At 45.5% G+C, this 16,248-nt stretch overlaps 2 protein-coding genes across 6 annotated transcripts in view; one reads left to right on the forward strand and one right to left on the reverse strand.

Annotated features, from left to right (window-relative positions):
- ndufv3 (NADH:ubiquinone oxidoreductase subunit V3) overlaps nt 1–104 on the reverse strand; it is a 13,898-nt gene extending 13,794 nt beyond the window's left edge. Inside the window, exon 1 of the mRNA XM_048602641.1 lies at nt 45–104. The gene's annotated coding sequence lies outside the window, so the exon portion shown is untranslated. The remainder of the gene's footprint in view (nt 1–44) is intronic.
- wdr4 (WD repeat domain 4) overlaps nt 87–16,248 on the forward strand; it is a 19,751-nt gene continuing 3,589 nt past the window's right edge. Inside the window, exons 1-8 of one of the 5 annotated variants that reach the window (XM_048602638.1) lie at nt 207–278; nt 425–463; nt 1,730–1,930; nt 5,675–5,815; nt 6,168–6,324; nt 8,403–8,515; nt 10,850–10,910; nt 12,428–12,517. In XM_048602638.1, the coding sequence (XP_048458595.1) occupies nt 5,757–5,815; nt 6,168–6,324; nt 8,403–8,515; nt 10,850–10,910; nt 12,428–12,517 (480 nt within the window). In that variant the 5' untranslated portion in view covers nt 207–278; nt 425–463; nt 1,730–1,930; nt 5,675–5,756. Of the gene's footprint in view, nt 279–424; nt 464–1,729; nt 1,931–5,674; nt 5,816–6,167; nt 6,325–8,402; nt 8,516–10,849; nt 10,911–12,427; nt 12,518–16,248 lie in introns of all 5 variants that reach the window. The other 4 variants (XM_048602639.1, XM_020524829.2, XM_048602640.1 and 1 more) reach the window with 4 other exon arrangements.

A 16,248-nucleotide genomic window follows, 5' to 3' on the forward strand; every position in this document is an offset into this window, starting at 1 on the left:
CCGGAAATGACCCGGGCCCGTCTCCCGGGGACGCCGGAAATGACCCGGACACGACTCTCCCGGCGACGCCGGAAATGACCCGGGCCCGTCTCCTGGGGACGCCGGAAATGACCCGGGCCCGAATTCTGGGGACGCCGGAAGCTGGCTGGAAGTGAATCTGTGAAGATGGCGCTGGGTCGTTGCGGTTCCCTCGTGTTTCTTGGTGGCGGCGGCGGCGGCGGCGGCGGCGGCGGCTCCTCCCCTCCCCGCATCGCGGGCGTCAGTCTCGGGGAGAGCGGGTAAGGAGCCGGGGCCGTGCGCCCCCCGCGCGCTCTGTCAGATATAACACTGTGTTACCTGTGACTCCAGCACCAGCTGTTCTTACCGTCCCCGCTCTGTCACATTCTGTGTTCACTGGTTGGTTTTTTTTTATTCTCCCCCACAGGAAGGCCTTTGTGTATGACTGTCCCACACAAACAGGAAGGTAAGGTCTGTGAGTGCAGTATCTGATTCTACCCACAAACAGCCCATAGCCTCTGGTGTCACTAATTGTGTTTTCTTGGAATTGTCTCCTGGTCAGTGACTGCACTCCAGATGCTGCTTCTCTCACTGACATTACAACTGTCACAGTTTGCTATGTCTGCAGCTGTAAGATCTCAGTGCCAAGTTAACCCGTGTCTGAAATGGTTTGGTTGACATCAGGGAAGGTTTGACCGAAACGCAGTTACTCTGAAAAGGTGTCAGGGAAGAGATGGCTAACCCACTGGACTCGTTTTCATTTCCTCGTTTATATTAGAGAGCTGACCCAGTGTCCAGAACAGAGACTGAATAGAATAGAATCCCGACAGTGTGGAAACAAGCCATTCGGTCCATCTAGTCCACACTGACCCTCCGAAGAGTACCCCGCCCAGACCCACGCCCCTACCCTGTCGTTGTAACCCTGTATTTCTCATGACTAACCTACCTAATTTAGACATCCCTGAACACTGTTGACCATTTACAATGGCCATTCCATCTTTGAACTGTGGGATAAAACCGGAGCACCAGGAGGAAACCCATGCAGACACGGGGAGAATGTACAAACTCCACAATAACGGTCGCCCGAGGGTAGAATCGAACCCGGGTCACTGGCGCTGTGAGGCAGCAGTGCTAACCACTGAGCCACAGTGCCACCATCACTGCTTGTGCCAGAAACTTGCCTTCTCCTGGAGTTTAATTCACTGCTTTTGAAGTGTATTCATTACAATTTAGGAAATATAACTGTCAGGCTTACACACTGCAAGATCCCATAAGTAACAACAAAAGATAGAAATTGCTGGAAAAGCTCGGCAGGTCTGGCAGCATCTGTGAAGGGAAATCGGAGTTAATGTTTCAGGTCCAGTGACCCTTCCTCAGAAGTGAAGGTAGCGAGGAAAATGTTGGTTTTTATGCAGATGACAGGGTGGACTTAGGGTAAGGAGTAAAAAGAGGTAGGTTTAGAGCCCAAAGAGAGAGAAGTACAAAATAAAAATTGAAAGAAGTGCGGATGCTGTATATTAGAAACAAAAACAGAAATTACTGGAAAAGCTCAGCAGGTCTGGCAGCATCTGTGGAGAGAAAATCAGAGTTAATGTTTGGAGTCAAATGACCCTTCCCTCAGATCAGAGAGAAGAAAATTGGACAGACAAAGGAGTTGATAATGGTTGGCCTAAGAGAATGAATGGCTCCTAATGGGGACTTTTGGTGGCTAACGGTGGGTTATGTGTAATAGACCAGCGAATCAGAGGGCGGCTGAGAGTCATCACAGCGGAATTCTGGGAGACATCGCCACAGCTATCACAACTGGACAGGAGATCTCCGCAGGACACCCTCCCTGAGATGGCAAAGAAGGGCAGCGAATCAGAAGGTGGCTGAGAGTCATTACAGTGGAATTCTGGGAGACGTTGCCACAGTCATCACGACTGTACAGCAGGTCAGAGAGAACCTGGGGTCAAGGTGTGATTAAACTTGAAACACTACATTGGTGTTTCCTATTGTCTCTCCTTCTGTGACCAAAAAAATGACTGTGAGGTGGACGACTGGCAAGGTAAAGGTGAACAAGGGAGCAGCCATTAAGAGAGTGGGCCAGTGTTAGAGTGGAAGTGCTGAGGCCTTCGCTTGAGAGGTTTTGAGGAGACTGAACAGGGGTACAGGTAAGAGCAGGTAAGGGTTCTTTAACTCTACTTTATTTCTGACTAGGCTGAAGGCAGTAGGGATGGCAGTTTGGGCAGTGACATGCTCCTCTTGCAGGATGTGGGAGATCAGGGAGACACCCACGAGATGTGCACCTGGCTGCATCTCCTGACAGAACGCAGTGGGGAGCTGGAGCTAGATGCACTTGGGATCATCCAGGATACAGAGAACATCATTGATAAGTGCTGTAGTGAAGTAGTCACTCCTAAGGTGCAGGTAGCTGGTGACCACCAGAAGAGGTTGTGGGGGAGGGGGAGAGGCAGATAGTGCAGGGTTCCCTTGTGGCCATTCCCCTTGAAAACAGATATACCGCTTTGGACACTGTTGGGTGGGCTGACCTTTCAGGGGCCAGCAGCAGCAGCAGTCAGGTCACTGGCATTGTGACCAGCTCGGAGGGAAAGGGTGCAGTCAAACAGAGCGATACTGATGTGAGGGGTCAGACAGGAGATTGTGTGGTTGTAGAAGAGACACCAGGACGGTGTCAGGGTCAAGGATGTCTCTGAGCAGTTGCAGAACATTCTGAAGGGGAAGGGTGAACAGCCAGAAGTCATTGTGCACATTGGTACAAATGACATAGGTAAACAAAGGGATGGGGTCCTGCGAAATGAGTATCAGGAGTTAGGCCAGAAATTATAAAGCAGGACCTGAAGGGTAGTGATCTCCGGATTACTCCCAGTGCCACGTGCCAGTGAGGATAGAAGTGGAAAGATCGGCCAGATGAATAAGCGGCTGAGGAGCTGGTGTAGGGGGCAGAGTTTTCAGTTTTTGAATCTCTTTTGGGGTAGAGGTGACTGGGCCACCCATAATGTAAAAGGCCCAGACGGGGTGGAATTTGTCAAATGAGTCCAAGAAAGCTTCCTAAATGAATATGTAGACGGCCCTACTCAGGAGGGTGCAACACTGGACTTCCTCTTAGGAAATGAGGTTGGGCAAGTGGCTGAAGTGTCAGACACTTTGGAACAGGACTTTGGATCCAGTGACCATAACTCTCTTAGTTTTAACATAGTTATGGAAAAAGATAGGACAGGTCTACATGTTAAGGTGCTGAACTGGAACAGGGCCAATTTAGGCAGGATCTAGCAGAGGTCGATTGGGTGAGTCTGTTTGAAGGAAATGGAATAACTGGCAAATGAGAGGCTTTTTTAAAAGTGTGATATCAAGAGTCCAGGGACAGTATGGCCCTGTGAGGGTGAAGGGAAAAGCTGGCAGGTTTAGGGATCCCTGGCTGACAAGGGATATTGAGGCTCTGGTCAGGAAAAAGAAGAAACCATAATTTGGGTTTAAGCTATTGGGCTCAAATGAATCCCTAGATGACTATAACAAGAGTCGGAGCATACTTAAGAAAATCAGCACAGCAAAAAGAAGGTATGAGATGGATCTGGCAGATAAGGTTTAAGATAATCCCAAACGGTTCTATAGTCATATTAAGAGTAAGAGTGTGGCTAGGGAGAGACTAGGTCCCCTTAAAGATCAGCATGGCTGTCTATGTGTGTAGCCACAGGAGATGGGGGAGATTTTTAATGAATATTTCTCGGTGTTTACTGAGCGGAGAATCATGGATGCTAAGGAAATAAGGGAAACAAGTGGGGATGTTTTGGACCACATACATATTACCAGAGAGGAGGTGTTTGCAGCCTTAAAGTGCATTAAGGTGGATAGATACCCTGAGCCTGATCAATTCCATCCTCAGATGTTGTAGGAGGCTAGGGAAGAAATTGCAGAGGCTCTTGCAGAGATTTTTGCTTCCTGTTTAGCCACTGGTGAAGTTCTGGAAGACTGTAGGGTGGCTGATAAAGGTAGCAAAGACAAGCCAGTGAGCCTGACATCAGTGGTAGGTAAATTATTGGAGAGGATACTGAGGGACTGGGTCAACCAACATTTGGTCAACCATAGTCAAGGTCTGATTGGGGATAGTCAGCATGGATTTGTGCACGAGAAGTCATGTCTGCCAGATCTTTTAGAGTGTTTCGAAGAGGTAACGAAGAGGATGGATAAGGGTAGGGCAGTGGATGTTGTCTATATAGACTATAGTAAGGCCTTTAACAAGGTCCTGCATGGCAGGCTAGTCATGAAGGTTAGATTGCAGAGGGTGAAGATTTTCTCGGACTGGAGGCCGGAGACTAGTGGTGTGCCACAGGGGTCAGTCTGGGACCTTTGTTATTTGCTATGTACATTAAATGATCTGGATGTGAATGTACAAGGTATGATTAGTAAGTTCGCGTATGATACAAAATTAGGAGGTATCGTTGATAGCAAAGAAGGTTATCAAAAATTAACAGAGAGAGATCTTGATCAGATGGGGAAGTGGGCTGAAGATTGGCAAATACAATTCAATACAGGTAAGTGTGAGGTGTTGCACTTTGGAAAGTCACACCAAGGTAGGACAGTAAATGGTAAGGTCCTGAGGAGTGTTGTGGAACAGAGGGACCTAGCAGTACAAGTACATAGTTTGTTGACAGCGGCGTCACAGGTGGATATGATGGTGAAGAAGGCATTTAGCATGCTGGCCTTCATCTGTCGAGGCATTGAGTATAGGAGTTGGAATGTTATGTTACAGTTGTATAAGTCGTTGGTGAGGCCGCATTTAGAACACAGAACATTACAGCGCAGTACAGGCCCTTCAGCCCTCGATGTTGCGCCGACCTGTGAAACCAATCTGAAGCCCATCTAACGTAAACTATTCCGTTATCATCCATATGTTTATCCAATGACCATTTAAATGCCCTTAAAGTTGGCGAGTCTACTACTTTTGCAGGCAGGGCATTCCACGCCCTTACTACTCTGGAGTACTTTGGAGTCTTGAGTACAGTTTTGGTCACCCTGTTATAGGAAAGACATAGTTAAACTGGAAAGTGTGCAAAGAAGATTTACCAGGATGTTGCCAGGACTAGTAGGGCTGAGTTGTAGGGAGTGGTTGGCCCGGATAGGACTTTATTCCTTGGAACGTAGGAGAATGAAGGGTGACCTTATTAATGTGTATAAATTCTTGAAGGGCATAGATAGGATGAATGCATATAGTCTTTTATTCCCAGGGATGGGCAATTGAAAACTAGAAAGCATAGGTTTAAGGTGAGAGGGGAAAGATTTAAGAAGGACCTGAGGGGCAACTTCTTTACACAGAGAGTGGTGCAGGGGGAGGTGATGGCCTAGTGGTGTTATCACTGGACTGTTAATCCAGAGGGCCAGATAATGTGCTGGGGACCTGGGTTCAAATCCTGCCATGGCAGATGGTGGAATTTGAATTCAATAAAATATCTGGAATTAAGAATCTAATGATGACTGTGAATCCATTGTCAATTGTCAGGAAAAACCCACCTGGTTCACTAATGTCCTTTAGGGAAGGAAACATAAGTAACAAGGTGATAATTGATAACACAGTGGTGGTGCGAGGGTTGGGGTGGATGGGAAATATTTGGAGGTACTGTTGCTCTGCTGATTGTTCGCAGTCTTGCAGCATGAGCTGATGAGAGCTTTTTTATTTCAGTCAGGCTGGACCATCTGATGATGAGAGGAATGGGCTTGTGGCTTTTGCCTTTTCCCCCTCTGGGACCTACGTTGCTGTAACTATGGACAATAAGCAGTTACTGCTGTTTCGTACCAGACCATGGGAGTGCCTCAGTGTCCGGTAAGTGACCGCTCCCCCCCAGTAGAGAGGCTTCCTGCTTGCTGTCTCTATTATTCCCATCCTCTATCCTTCACTGGCCAGTTCACTTTCCCATGACTGTATGTCTTCCCCCTGCTGCCTGTCTGTTTCTCTCTCCCTTGCACTCTTTCCTTCTCTTTCACATGCTCTTGGATTTTCTCTCTAGAGAAGCTGGTATTTAGATGTGCAAATGTGGTACCAAGGCATACGAGGCTATAGCGAAGTGCTGGAGAATGGGATTAGTTAGGTGCTTATTTTTGACTGGCACAGACTCAATGGACTGAAAGGCCTTTTTCTGGAAACCTCTCTGACTCTTGCTGTCTTGTTGCTACAGCACAGCGCTACGTCGATCCACTTCAGTGACCATCACAGGAGCAGAGGACCGCATCCTGCTGGCTGATAAATCCGGTGACGTGTACAGTTTCTCCATCAATAAGCCTGATAGTCCAGGGCAGCTCCAGCTTGGGCACCTTTCCATGCTGCTGGCTGTGGTAAGGATGGGGAGGAGGGGAAGGGTGCATTCCTACTGATATTGCTATTTAGGAAAATTGGTGAATCTGCTCACACATTAGCAGCTGATGCAGTGAGTTACAGAATTGGTGCATAAGGTGACCATTCAGCCCGTCATGTCTGCATTGCCTCTTTGAATGGCACTATGCATGAAGCTCATTCTTCCACCTTCCCACACATTCATCCTTTTCAAATAACCATCAGATTCTTTTTGAAAGTCTCGATTGTACCTGTTTCCATCACACTGTCAGGCAGTGAAATTTAGACCCAAACAACTCAGTATGTAAAGAAGTTGTTCCTCGTATCATTTTGCTGCTTTTACTAATTACTTTTAATCTGTTCACCTGTATTCTTCATCCTTTTGCAAATGGGCGTCCTATCTATCCTGCACAGACCCCTCATGGGGTGGCAGTAAGTTAATGGATTAGGTTAGTAAATCCAGACTCTCTCCCAAAAGCCCTCTAAGAAAGGATCTAGCAGCGCTATCCTATAGGACCCAACCATCAGTGGGGCTGTTGCCGAGCCACTCTTGATGATGGACTTTGAAATTCCCCCACCCAGAGTATATTTTGTGCCCTGGCCACCCTCAACGCTTTGTCCAAACGTTCTTCAACATGGAAGAACACAGAGTCACCACCTAAGGGAGGACGGTGTGTGGTAATCAGCAGGAGGTTTCCTTGCCTATGTTTAACCTGAAGTCATGAAACTACATGGGATCTGGAGTAAATGATGAAGACTCCCAGAGCAACTTCCTCCTGATGACTGTATACCACTGTGTCGCCACCACCTGTGCTGGGTTAGTTCTGCCAGTGGTCCAGGACATGTCTAGGGATGGTGATGGTGGTGTCTGGGACATTGTCTGTAAGGTATGAATCCATGAATATGACTGTGTCAGGCTGTTGCTTAACTAATCTGTGAGACAGGTCTCCCAATTTTGGCACTAGCCCCCTGATGTTAGTGAGGAGGACTTTGCAGGGTTGTAAACTAATACCATGTCTTTCACCCAGTTTCATTCCTCTTTAGCTGTTTGATACAACTGAGTAACTTGCTAGGCCCTTTAGAACGTAGAACAGTGAAGCACAAGAACGGGCCCTTCAGACCATGGTGTTGTGCCAAACATGACACCAAATGAAACTAATCCCTTCTGCCTGCCCTGGGTCCATAACCCACATTCCTTGGTTATTCATGTGATTTTCTAAAAGTCCCTTAAACTCCCCTCTTGTATCTGCCTCCACCACCACTACCAGCAACATGTTCCAAACTGTTTAAAAAAAACTTTCACCCTTGCCCCCTAGTGTTAGACATTTCAACCCAGGGAAAAAGATTCCGACCGTCTACCCTATCTGTGCATTTTTGAGACGGCAACAAAGAGTATCCCACATTGCTGTGGGTCTGGAGTCACATGTAGGCCAGACCAGGTAAGGATGGCAGTTTTTTTCCCTAAAGGACATGAGTGAACCAGATGGGTTTTTACAGAAATCAACAATGGATTCACGATCATCATTAAACTTCTAATTACAGATTTTTATTGAATTCAAATTCCACCATCTGCCATGGTGGGATTCAAACCCAGAGTATTACCGGGGTCTCTGGGTTTCTAGTCCAGCAACAATAGCACAAGGCCATCACCTTCCCCTGCCTACAACACACAGAATGCAGCTATTCAACAAGGTGGCTCACACTGGAGAGCAGATTTTTTTAAAAAAATCACACCCTAAGAAGTGGCTTGAGCTGAAGCATGGTCAGACAGTGAGCCTAGTACTTGCCCTCAGGCAGAGCACATGTACTAAAGCAAGATACGATAAACCTCTACCCAAAGGCTAAGGATTGAGCATTCTTGTCTTCTTGGCACAGGCCTGAATGTAACCCACTTGCAGTCTTGCTGCTGGCTTGTGGAATGAGTGTATGTGGGATGACGGATTTCTGGAAATGATGTTTGTCTTACAATAAAGTTTTGAACTGAAAAGGCAGCGAAGGGAAAGCAAGGTATCCAGAAAGTTGTGATGGGGGTAATGGGAAAGGGTGCTGCTTTTAGTAATTGTTGTGTTTCCTTCATCAGGCAGTGAGTCCAGATGATCGATATGTGATTACAGCTGATCGGGATGAGAAGATTCGAGTTAGTTTACTGGAGCAGCCATATATCATTGAGGCATTCTGTCTGGGCCATCGCGAGTATGTTCACTGTCACTGTCTGAGTGTGTTCGCTGTCAGTGTGAGGGATGTCGCGAGTGTGTCCACTGTCACTTGAGGCAGGTTCCCAGATATTCTGGATCTGGCACCCAGAGGGTGTGGAACATTCAGACAATGTCCCAAGCAGACAGAGACATCACCAAGTTTCAAATTAGTTTAGTAATGGCCCCATTTCCCGGTTCACCCATGTGACAGGCGTTAATGTATTGCCTGTCCCTAGTTGCACTGGAGGAGATGGTGATGAATTATAGTCAGAGAGATCTACAGCCCACAGATAAAGGCCCTATGACCGATCAAGTCTGCATTGGTCACCTAACTGTCTAATCCCATTTTCCAGCATTTGCCCCATAACTTTGTATGCCTTGGCTTTGCAAGTGTAAATTTCTTAAAACTGATGAAGGTTTCTGCCTCTAACACCTATTACAGATAGAGTTCCAGATTGCCACCCCCTCTGGGTGAAAACATTTGTCCTCACATCTCCTCTAAATCTTCTGTCCCTTAGCTTAAAGCTTAAACCTTAAATGAATGATCCCTCCATCAAGGGGACTAATTCCTTTCTGTACACCCTCATAATTTTATACATCTCAATCTTGTTCCCATCAGTCTCCTCTATTTGTCCAATTTTTCTTCATAACTGAAATCACGCCAGCCCAGGCCTGATCCCAGTAAATTTCCCTTGTACCCTCTCTGGTGTAATCACATCCTCCTGTAGTGCGGATGTTGTTCATCAGGTGTTCCGTTGCCTTGTTTGCCCTGGTGAAGTGCATCACCCCACGCTTATCAGGATTGAATTCCATTTGCCATGGATCAGCCCCCTGACCAGCCTGTCTATATCCTCCTATAATCTAAGGCTATCCTCCTCACTAGTTACCCGCCCCACCAACTTTCACCTCATCGCAAACTTGCTAAGTTGCCTCCTTGTAAGCTGTGGTCTGTGTGCTGTAAGTGATGGAGGATGAGACTGGGGAGTTTATACTGGGAAACACAGAAATGGCAGAGTCACTAAATCATTATTTTGCCTGAGTTTTCACAATGGAGGATACTAGCACCATCCCATTGGTAACAGGTAATGCAGAGCTTCTAGAAAGGGAAGAACTTGGAACAATCATCACCACTAGATAAAAGGGACAGAGCAAACTGTTGGTGTCGAAGGCTGAAACATGTCCAGGGTCTGATGGCCTAACTCCTAGAGTCTTAAAGGAAACAGCAACAGAGATAATGGATCCACGAGTTATAATATTACAAAATTTCTTGGATCCTGGAAAGGTTCCAGTGGATTGGAAAAATGCTAATAAAGCAGCTTTATTCAAAAAGGGAGGCAAGGCATAAGGTAGGAAACTATAGACCAGTCCGTTTAACGTGGTCATTGGGAAATTGTTAGAATCCATTATGTGAACAGTCAGAATACAATCCATCAGAGGTTTTGTGAAGGTTAAATCATATTCGACTAATTTGCAGGAGTTCTACGAATGTATAACAAGCAATACTGATAATTAGAATCGTGTGGATATTGTATATCTGGATTTCCAGAAGGCATTTGATAAGCTGCTGCACAAATGGTTAATACCCAGTGTAAGATCACATGGAGTTGGGGGTAATTTATTGGTTTAGATAGATGATTGGTCAAAGAGCAGAAAGCAGGGATTCAGGATATGTGGATCTTTTCTGGTTGGCAAGATGTAAATAGTGGGGTGCTAAATAGTAGCTGCTCATTGTTCTTATGTAGACTCTCAATGCTGTTAAGGAGGCTTTTTACCCAAAGACACTGAATGAATGATGAGGTAGTTCCAAATAGAGCTGCACTCATCCAGGCAAGTGGGGAGTATTCCATCACACTCCTGACTTGTACCTTGTCGATGGTGGACAGGCTTTGGGGAGTCAGGAGGTGAGCTACTTGCTGCAGTATTCCCAGCTTCTGACCTGCTCTTGTAGCCGCTGTGTTTATGTGGTGAGTCCCGCTCAGTTTTGGAAAAACAAGGTTGTGATCTGGATTTCCCTGAAGGGCCTCCACAGTGAACACTATGTTGGATTGAAACTACAGTGAGCATTTGAGGTCTCCAGTGTGGAAGCTGCGCACAGAAATGTGTGGGATGGATGCAGAGTGTGAGAGCCAACAGTGATTGGCATCCGCGGAAGGTTTAGGTGAAATTGCAGCACAATATTTTTAAGAGAATATTATGACAGGTTATTGATATTGGTTTTATTTGCACTGACATGTTCATGCTCACATAATTTAACAATTAATGCAGCCAGTGTTTCTCTCTCTCTCTCTCTCTCTACCCTTCTCTCCCCCTCCCCCACCCCCACCCTCCACAGGTTTGTTAGCCAGCTTTCCATTCCTCCAAATCATCCACAGCTTCTGGTGTCTGGCTCTGGGGTAGGTAACATTTACATTTCTGTAGAGCACGGTCCTAACACACAATGTCACTGCTCCGTACTGCAGTGGCAGTGTCAGTCAGGATCTCTGCGGTGGGATGTGATCCCAGAATCCTCTGACAGAGGCAGCCATGCTTTAGTCCTAGTCAAGGATATCATCTCCATTTATATTGTGAAAGATTTGTTCTTTGGCTTAAAGGAAATGTAACTGTATGGTTTGATAGATGGCAGGCTAATCAGAAGTGAATATGCGGGTTAATCTGTCCCTAGATCTGCTTTGTCCTCCGTTCCTTCAAATGGCTACAAATTGAACACACAAGCATTTGTATTTAAGCTACTGATCACAAGTTACGGTATGGGCTGAGGAGATGACACTGTACGGTGCAGAACTGTGTAGGGAAATAGGAATAAAGAAGTGACAGCAAGTTTTACAGAAGTAGGGCAATGGCTGGTATCTACTTGAGTAACTTGGAGATGCAGATAATGTTCTGGGGTCAAGGGTCATCAAGGCAGCTGGTGGAACTTACATTTTACAAAAATTGAACTAAAAGTTTGACGATAAAATCATAAGAAAATCTGGTTAACTTATGTGCTTTAGGGATGAAAATCTGCCACCCTTATGTGGTGTGGCCCACATGTGCTTGAAGACTCTCAGCAATGGGGGTGACTTGACTGCCCTCTCAAGTGGCCAAGTGAATCACTCAGTCGTAACTAACCACAAAAAAAATCTCAAGGGACTGAAACTGGGCAGACTTCATGGCACCAACCTTGGCATTGAAAACAACAATGACACCCTGCAAAGCCCTCCCTACTAACACTTAGGGGCTGGTGACAACATTGGGAGAGCTTTCTCACAGACTAATCAAGCAAGAGCCTGACATTCTGTAAATAATCACTACCAGCCTAGTTAGTGAATCAGTAACTAGGCACACAGATTGAGGATTCTCAGTGGTTAGTGAATCAGTAACTAGGGACACATTAAGGATTAAATGTTTTCATACAGGATGAATGCACGACAGACATCCCCCATCATTTAAAGAGGGTCGGTGTAGGGGAAGGCACAGAGCGGCTCCTGCTACTGTTTGTTCTTTTGTTTTTGGGGGTTAGGTAATGGACTAATGGTATTATCACTGGGATATTAATCTAGAGAGTCAGGTAATGTTCTGGGAAACATGGGTTTGAATCCTACCATGGCAGATAAAATTTGGAATTAAATGTCTAAGGATGACCATGAAAATATTGTTGTTTATCAGAAAGACCCATCTGGTTGACCAGTATCCTTTTGGGAAGGAAATCTGCTCTGGCCTCCATGTCACTCCAGACCCACATCAGTATGGTTTACTCTTAACTGCCTTCTGGTCACTCGGGGATGGGCAAGAAATGCTGGCCTGGGCAGACATGCCCGCATCCTATGAATTAATACACAAAAACAGATTCTACTCTTTATGTGGCGGGAGCTGTGGATATTGAGATTCATGTGGATGCTGTACTAAAGTTTCTGTGACCTCTGATCACCAGGACGGGACTATCCGACTGTGGGAGTATGAAAATGGAACTGAGATGCACTGCCTCGATTTGAGTGAGCTACGCCCTTCTGGGTGTGAGAAGGTAAGTCCAGTCTTGCCTCCCCCACTTTCCCGGGCCATCTGTGTTAGTCCTCCCCCCACAGGTAACTGTCTCACCTGAACATTACCGCCAGGTATAATCACAGGTTAGTGAACCAGTAACGAGGGGCACAGATTGAACAGAAATTTCCTGCAGTGAGACATTAGACTGAAGCCATTGGTTTTTGGTCTCTGCTTTAAACCCCGTTCCCTTGCTCCTGGGACAGGAGAATGTGCTTCTGATGAATCCCCATCTCCCCTAATCTCACCATTTCATGTAAATGTTTCATTTCAGTTACGGAAATGGCCAATTCTTCCCTGTTTTTACTGCAATCCAGGTTGGAAGAGACTTCCATCTGGCTTCTTTAATGAAGTCAGAATCATCCGTTATTCTAAAACAATTCTCATTTCTGAAAGCAAATGGTAAATTTAGTGAACAACTGAGTTGTAATCCAGAATTAGAACTACATCCCCTTTTAAATCCAAAGCAAATATTCATGCAACCCCCAGAACACAGCTCTGACCCTGGAAAGGTGATATTTAAAAAGAACAAGACAAAACCTTACTCTTATTGGCCATTGGTCTGTTTTTAAAAAGAAAAAGCTAGAATTTGATGAATGCTTACAGTCCATCAAGTTTCTTGTTGATGAAATTGAATTGCTGACAGCTGTAGTCCAATGGAAGATCTTCCAATAAAAACAAATTGCTGGTGAAACTCAGCGGATCTGGCAGCATCTGTGCAGAGAGAAACCGAGTTAATATGTCTCAGTTAACTGAGTTAAACGAGACCAGTGACCCTTTGTCAGATCTTCCAGCTGAGGCTCCAGTCCCATTGCTTATCGGGCTGGCTCCAAGACTTTGGACAGTGATCGCGGTTTAGTTTCTCAGGGTTTACATGGTCATTGAAGTACTGAGATGTGAAAACTTTCAGGTTTCCAATTACTTTAATCAAGAGAAGAGAGAGACCTGCAGCTTTGAAGATTTTCCTTCCTTCTGATATTACCGACGTTTTGAAACTGAAACCAAGAAAGGAACCAAAAGAGATTAGACCATAAAACACGAGACGTTCAGCCCATTGAGTCTGATCTACCATTCAATGCGATCATCACTGATCTGATAATCCTCAGCACTATTTTCTTGCCTTTTTTTAATTCATTCATGGGATGAGGGCGTCGCTGGCTAGGCAGCATTTATTGCCCAGAGGGCCAGGTAGCATTTATTGCCCATCCCTAATTGCCCAGAGGGCAGTTCAGAGTCAACCACATTGCTGTGGGCCTGGAGTCACATGTAGGCCAGGCCAGGTAAGGATGGCAGTTTCCTTCCCTAAAGGACATTAGTGAACCAGATGGGTTTTTTCTGACAATCGAGAATGGATTCACAGTCATTATTTGACTCTTAATTCCAGATTTTGTTGAATTCAAATTCCACCATCTGTCATGGCAGGATTTGAACTCTGGTACCCAGAATATTACCTGGGTCTCTGGATTAATAGTGCAATGATAATACCACTAGGCCATTGCCTCCTCTGTGTCTCCCATAACTCTTGATTACTAGGTAATCATCAGCACAGGGCTCCATAGTCTGTTCCAAATTTTCAGTACTTAAGGGCATTAAACCCAATTTGTTACCTCCCTAAAAGCTTTGCTCAGCTGTTTGTGCAGAATCATCACTTTCTGCAAACAGTAAGTGGTTCACAGGCCCCATTAAACTGTTAGCTCATTCCTTGGATAAGAAACCTTGTTTAATCCAGAAAGAGTCCACAGTGTTCAATATCTTCCAGTTTTCCACGTAGTCCATAAATAGAGATGTATTTCCAACACTACTGTGTCCACACATCTCCATAAGTAGAAAAAGTAACCTTTTCTGGCTGTTCAATCAGCCCTGCCATTCAGTGAGATCATCGCTGATATGGTGATCCTCACTCCACTTTCCTGTCTTTTCCCCATAGCCCTGATTATCCCTGACTGATTAAAAATCAGTCTGTCTCAGGCTCAGTTATACTTCATACCCCAGCCTTGATAGCCCTCTGCAGTAAAGAATTCCACAGATTTACTATCCTCTGAGAGAGGAAATTCTCCTGATCTCTGTCTTAAATATATAACCTTTTTATTGTGCAATCGGGCCATCTGCTCCTATACTGTCCCACAAGGGGAAGCAATAAGGTCGTTTCTCATTCTTCTAAATTCCAATCAGTCCAACTAAACCATTCAACTCTCCACATAAGTCAGTCCCTCCTTGCCTGGTTTCAGCCTAGTGAACCTTCTCTGGTCTGCCTCCAATGACAGCTTATCTTTCCTAAGATAAGTGCCCAAAACTCTCCACAGTATTCCAACTGTAGTCTGATTAGTGCCTTTAATGGTTTCAGCAAAACCTCCTACTTTCACACTTCACTCCCTTTGAAATAAAAGCCAACATTCCATTTGCCTTCCCTATTACCTGCTGAACTTGGATGCTGGTTTTTATGATTCATGGATAAGGATTCCCAAATATCTCTGTTCTGCAGTTTTCTGCAATCTTTCTCTGTTTAAATAATATTCAGCTCTTCTGTTTCCCCTGCCAAATTCCATAACCTCACATTTTCCCACATTGTATACCACTTGCCATGTTTTTGCCCACTCACTTAATCTGTCGCGATTCCACTGCAGACTCTTCGTGTCATGCTCACCACTTGCCTTCCCAGCTGATTTTGTGTCATTTACAAAATTGGCTGCAGCACATTCACTTCCCTCATCCAAGTCCTCAATAAATATTTGTGCGCTCCCTGGAAACTGGATGTATTAAGTCTTTGGTGTCCCATTTGATTCACAGCATCACTGTGAGGGTATATTTCAGCTCTAATATTCCCTGACTGACTCAGTTCTTTGGCTGAAAGCTTCATTCATGCTTCTGTTAACTTGTGATGTGATATTTTCACTGTACCCCTGTGTGCTTACCCACAACTGACCCTGTGTAAACTTGGCATCACCCAAAACTCCGCTGCCCTGTGGCTAAACTCTCACCCTGTTTTACCCTGTTTCTAAATCTCCCCTTGGCCTCACCTTTTCCTGTATCTAATCTCCTCCAACTGTACAATTACTGCAGGCCTCCAATTTTGGCCTCTTTCAATGTCCCTGGTTTCACTTGGATCACTGGTGGTGGCTGTGCCTTCAGTTGCTGAATAGCCAGGCTCCTCCTGAGACGTCTCCACCTCTCGACCTGACTCTCTTCCTTCATGTCACTGCCTCATACCTGCTTCTTTGACCAAGTCTTTGGTCACCTGACTGTAGATCTCTTTCAGTGCTCAGAGTCTCACTTTGATTTAGAACACTCCTGTGAAGCACATTGGTCAGTTTGTGTTAAAGATGCTATATAAGTTATAGAACATTACAGCGCAGTACAGGCCCTTCGGCCCTCGATGTTGCGCTGACCTGTGAAACCAATCTGAAGCCCATCTAACCTAAACTATTCCATCATCATCCATATGTTTATCCAATGACCATTTAAATGTCCTTAAAGTTGGCGAGTCTACTATTTTTGCAGGCAGGGCATTCCACGCCCTTACTACTCTCTGAGTAAAGAACCTACCTCTGACATCTGTCCTATAGCTATCACCATCCGAGGAAAAAGGCTCCCAGTGTCCATCCTATCTAATCCTCTGATCATCTTGTATGTCTCTATTAAGTCACCTCTTAACCTTCTTCCCTCTAATGAAAACAGCCTCAAGTCCCTCAGCCTTTCCTCATAAGACCTTCCCTC

This window comes from Rhincodon typus, chromosome 11 (assembly GCF_021869965.1).
Source record: "Rhincodon typus isolate 14 chromosome 11, sRhiTyp1.1, whole genome shotgun sequence".
In the NCBI taxonomy this organism is placed as follows: Eukaryota; Metazoa; Chordata; class Chondrichthyes; order Orectolobiformes; family Rhincodontidae; genus Rhincodon; species Rhincodon typus.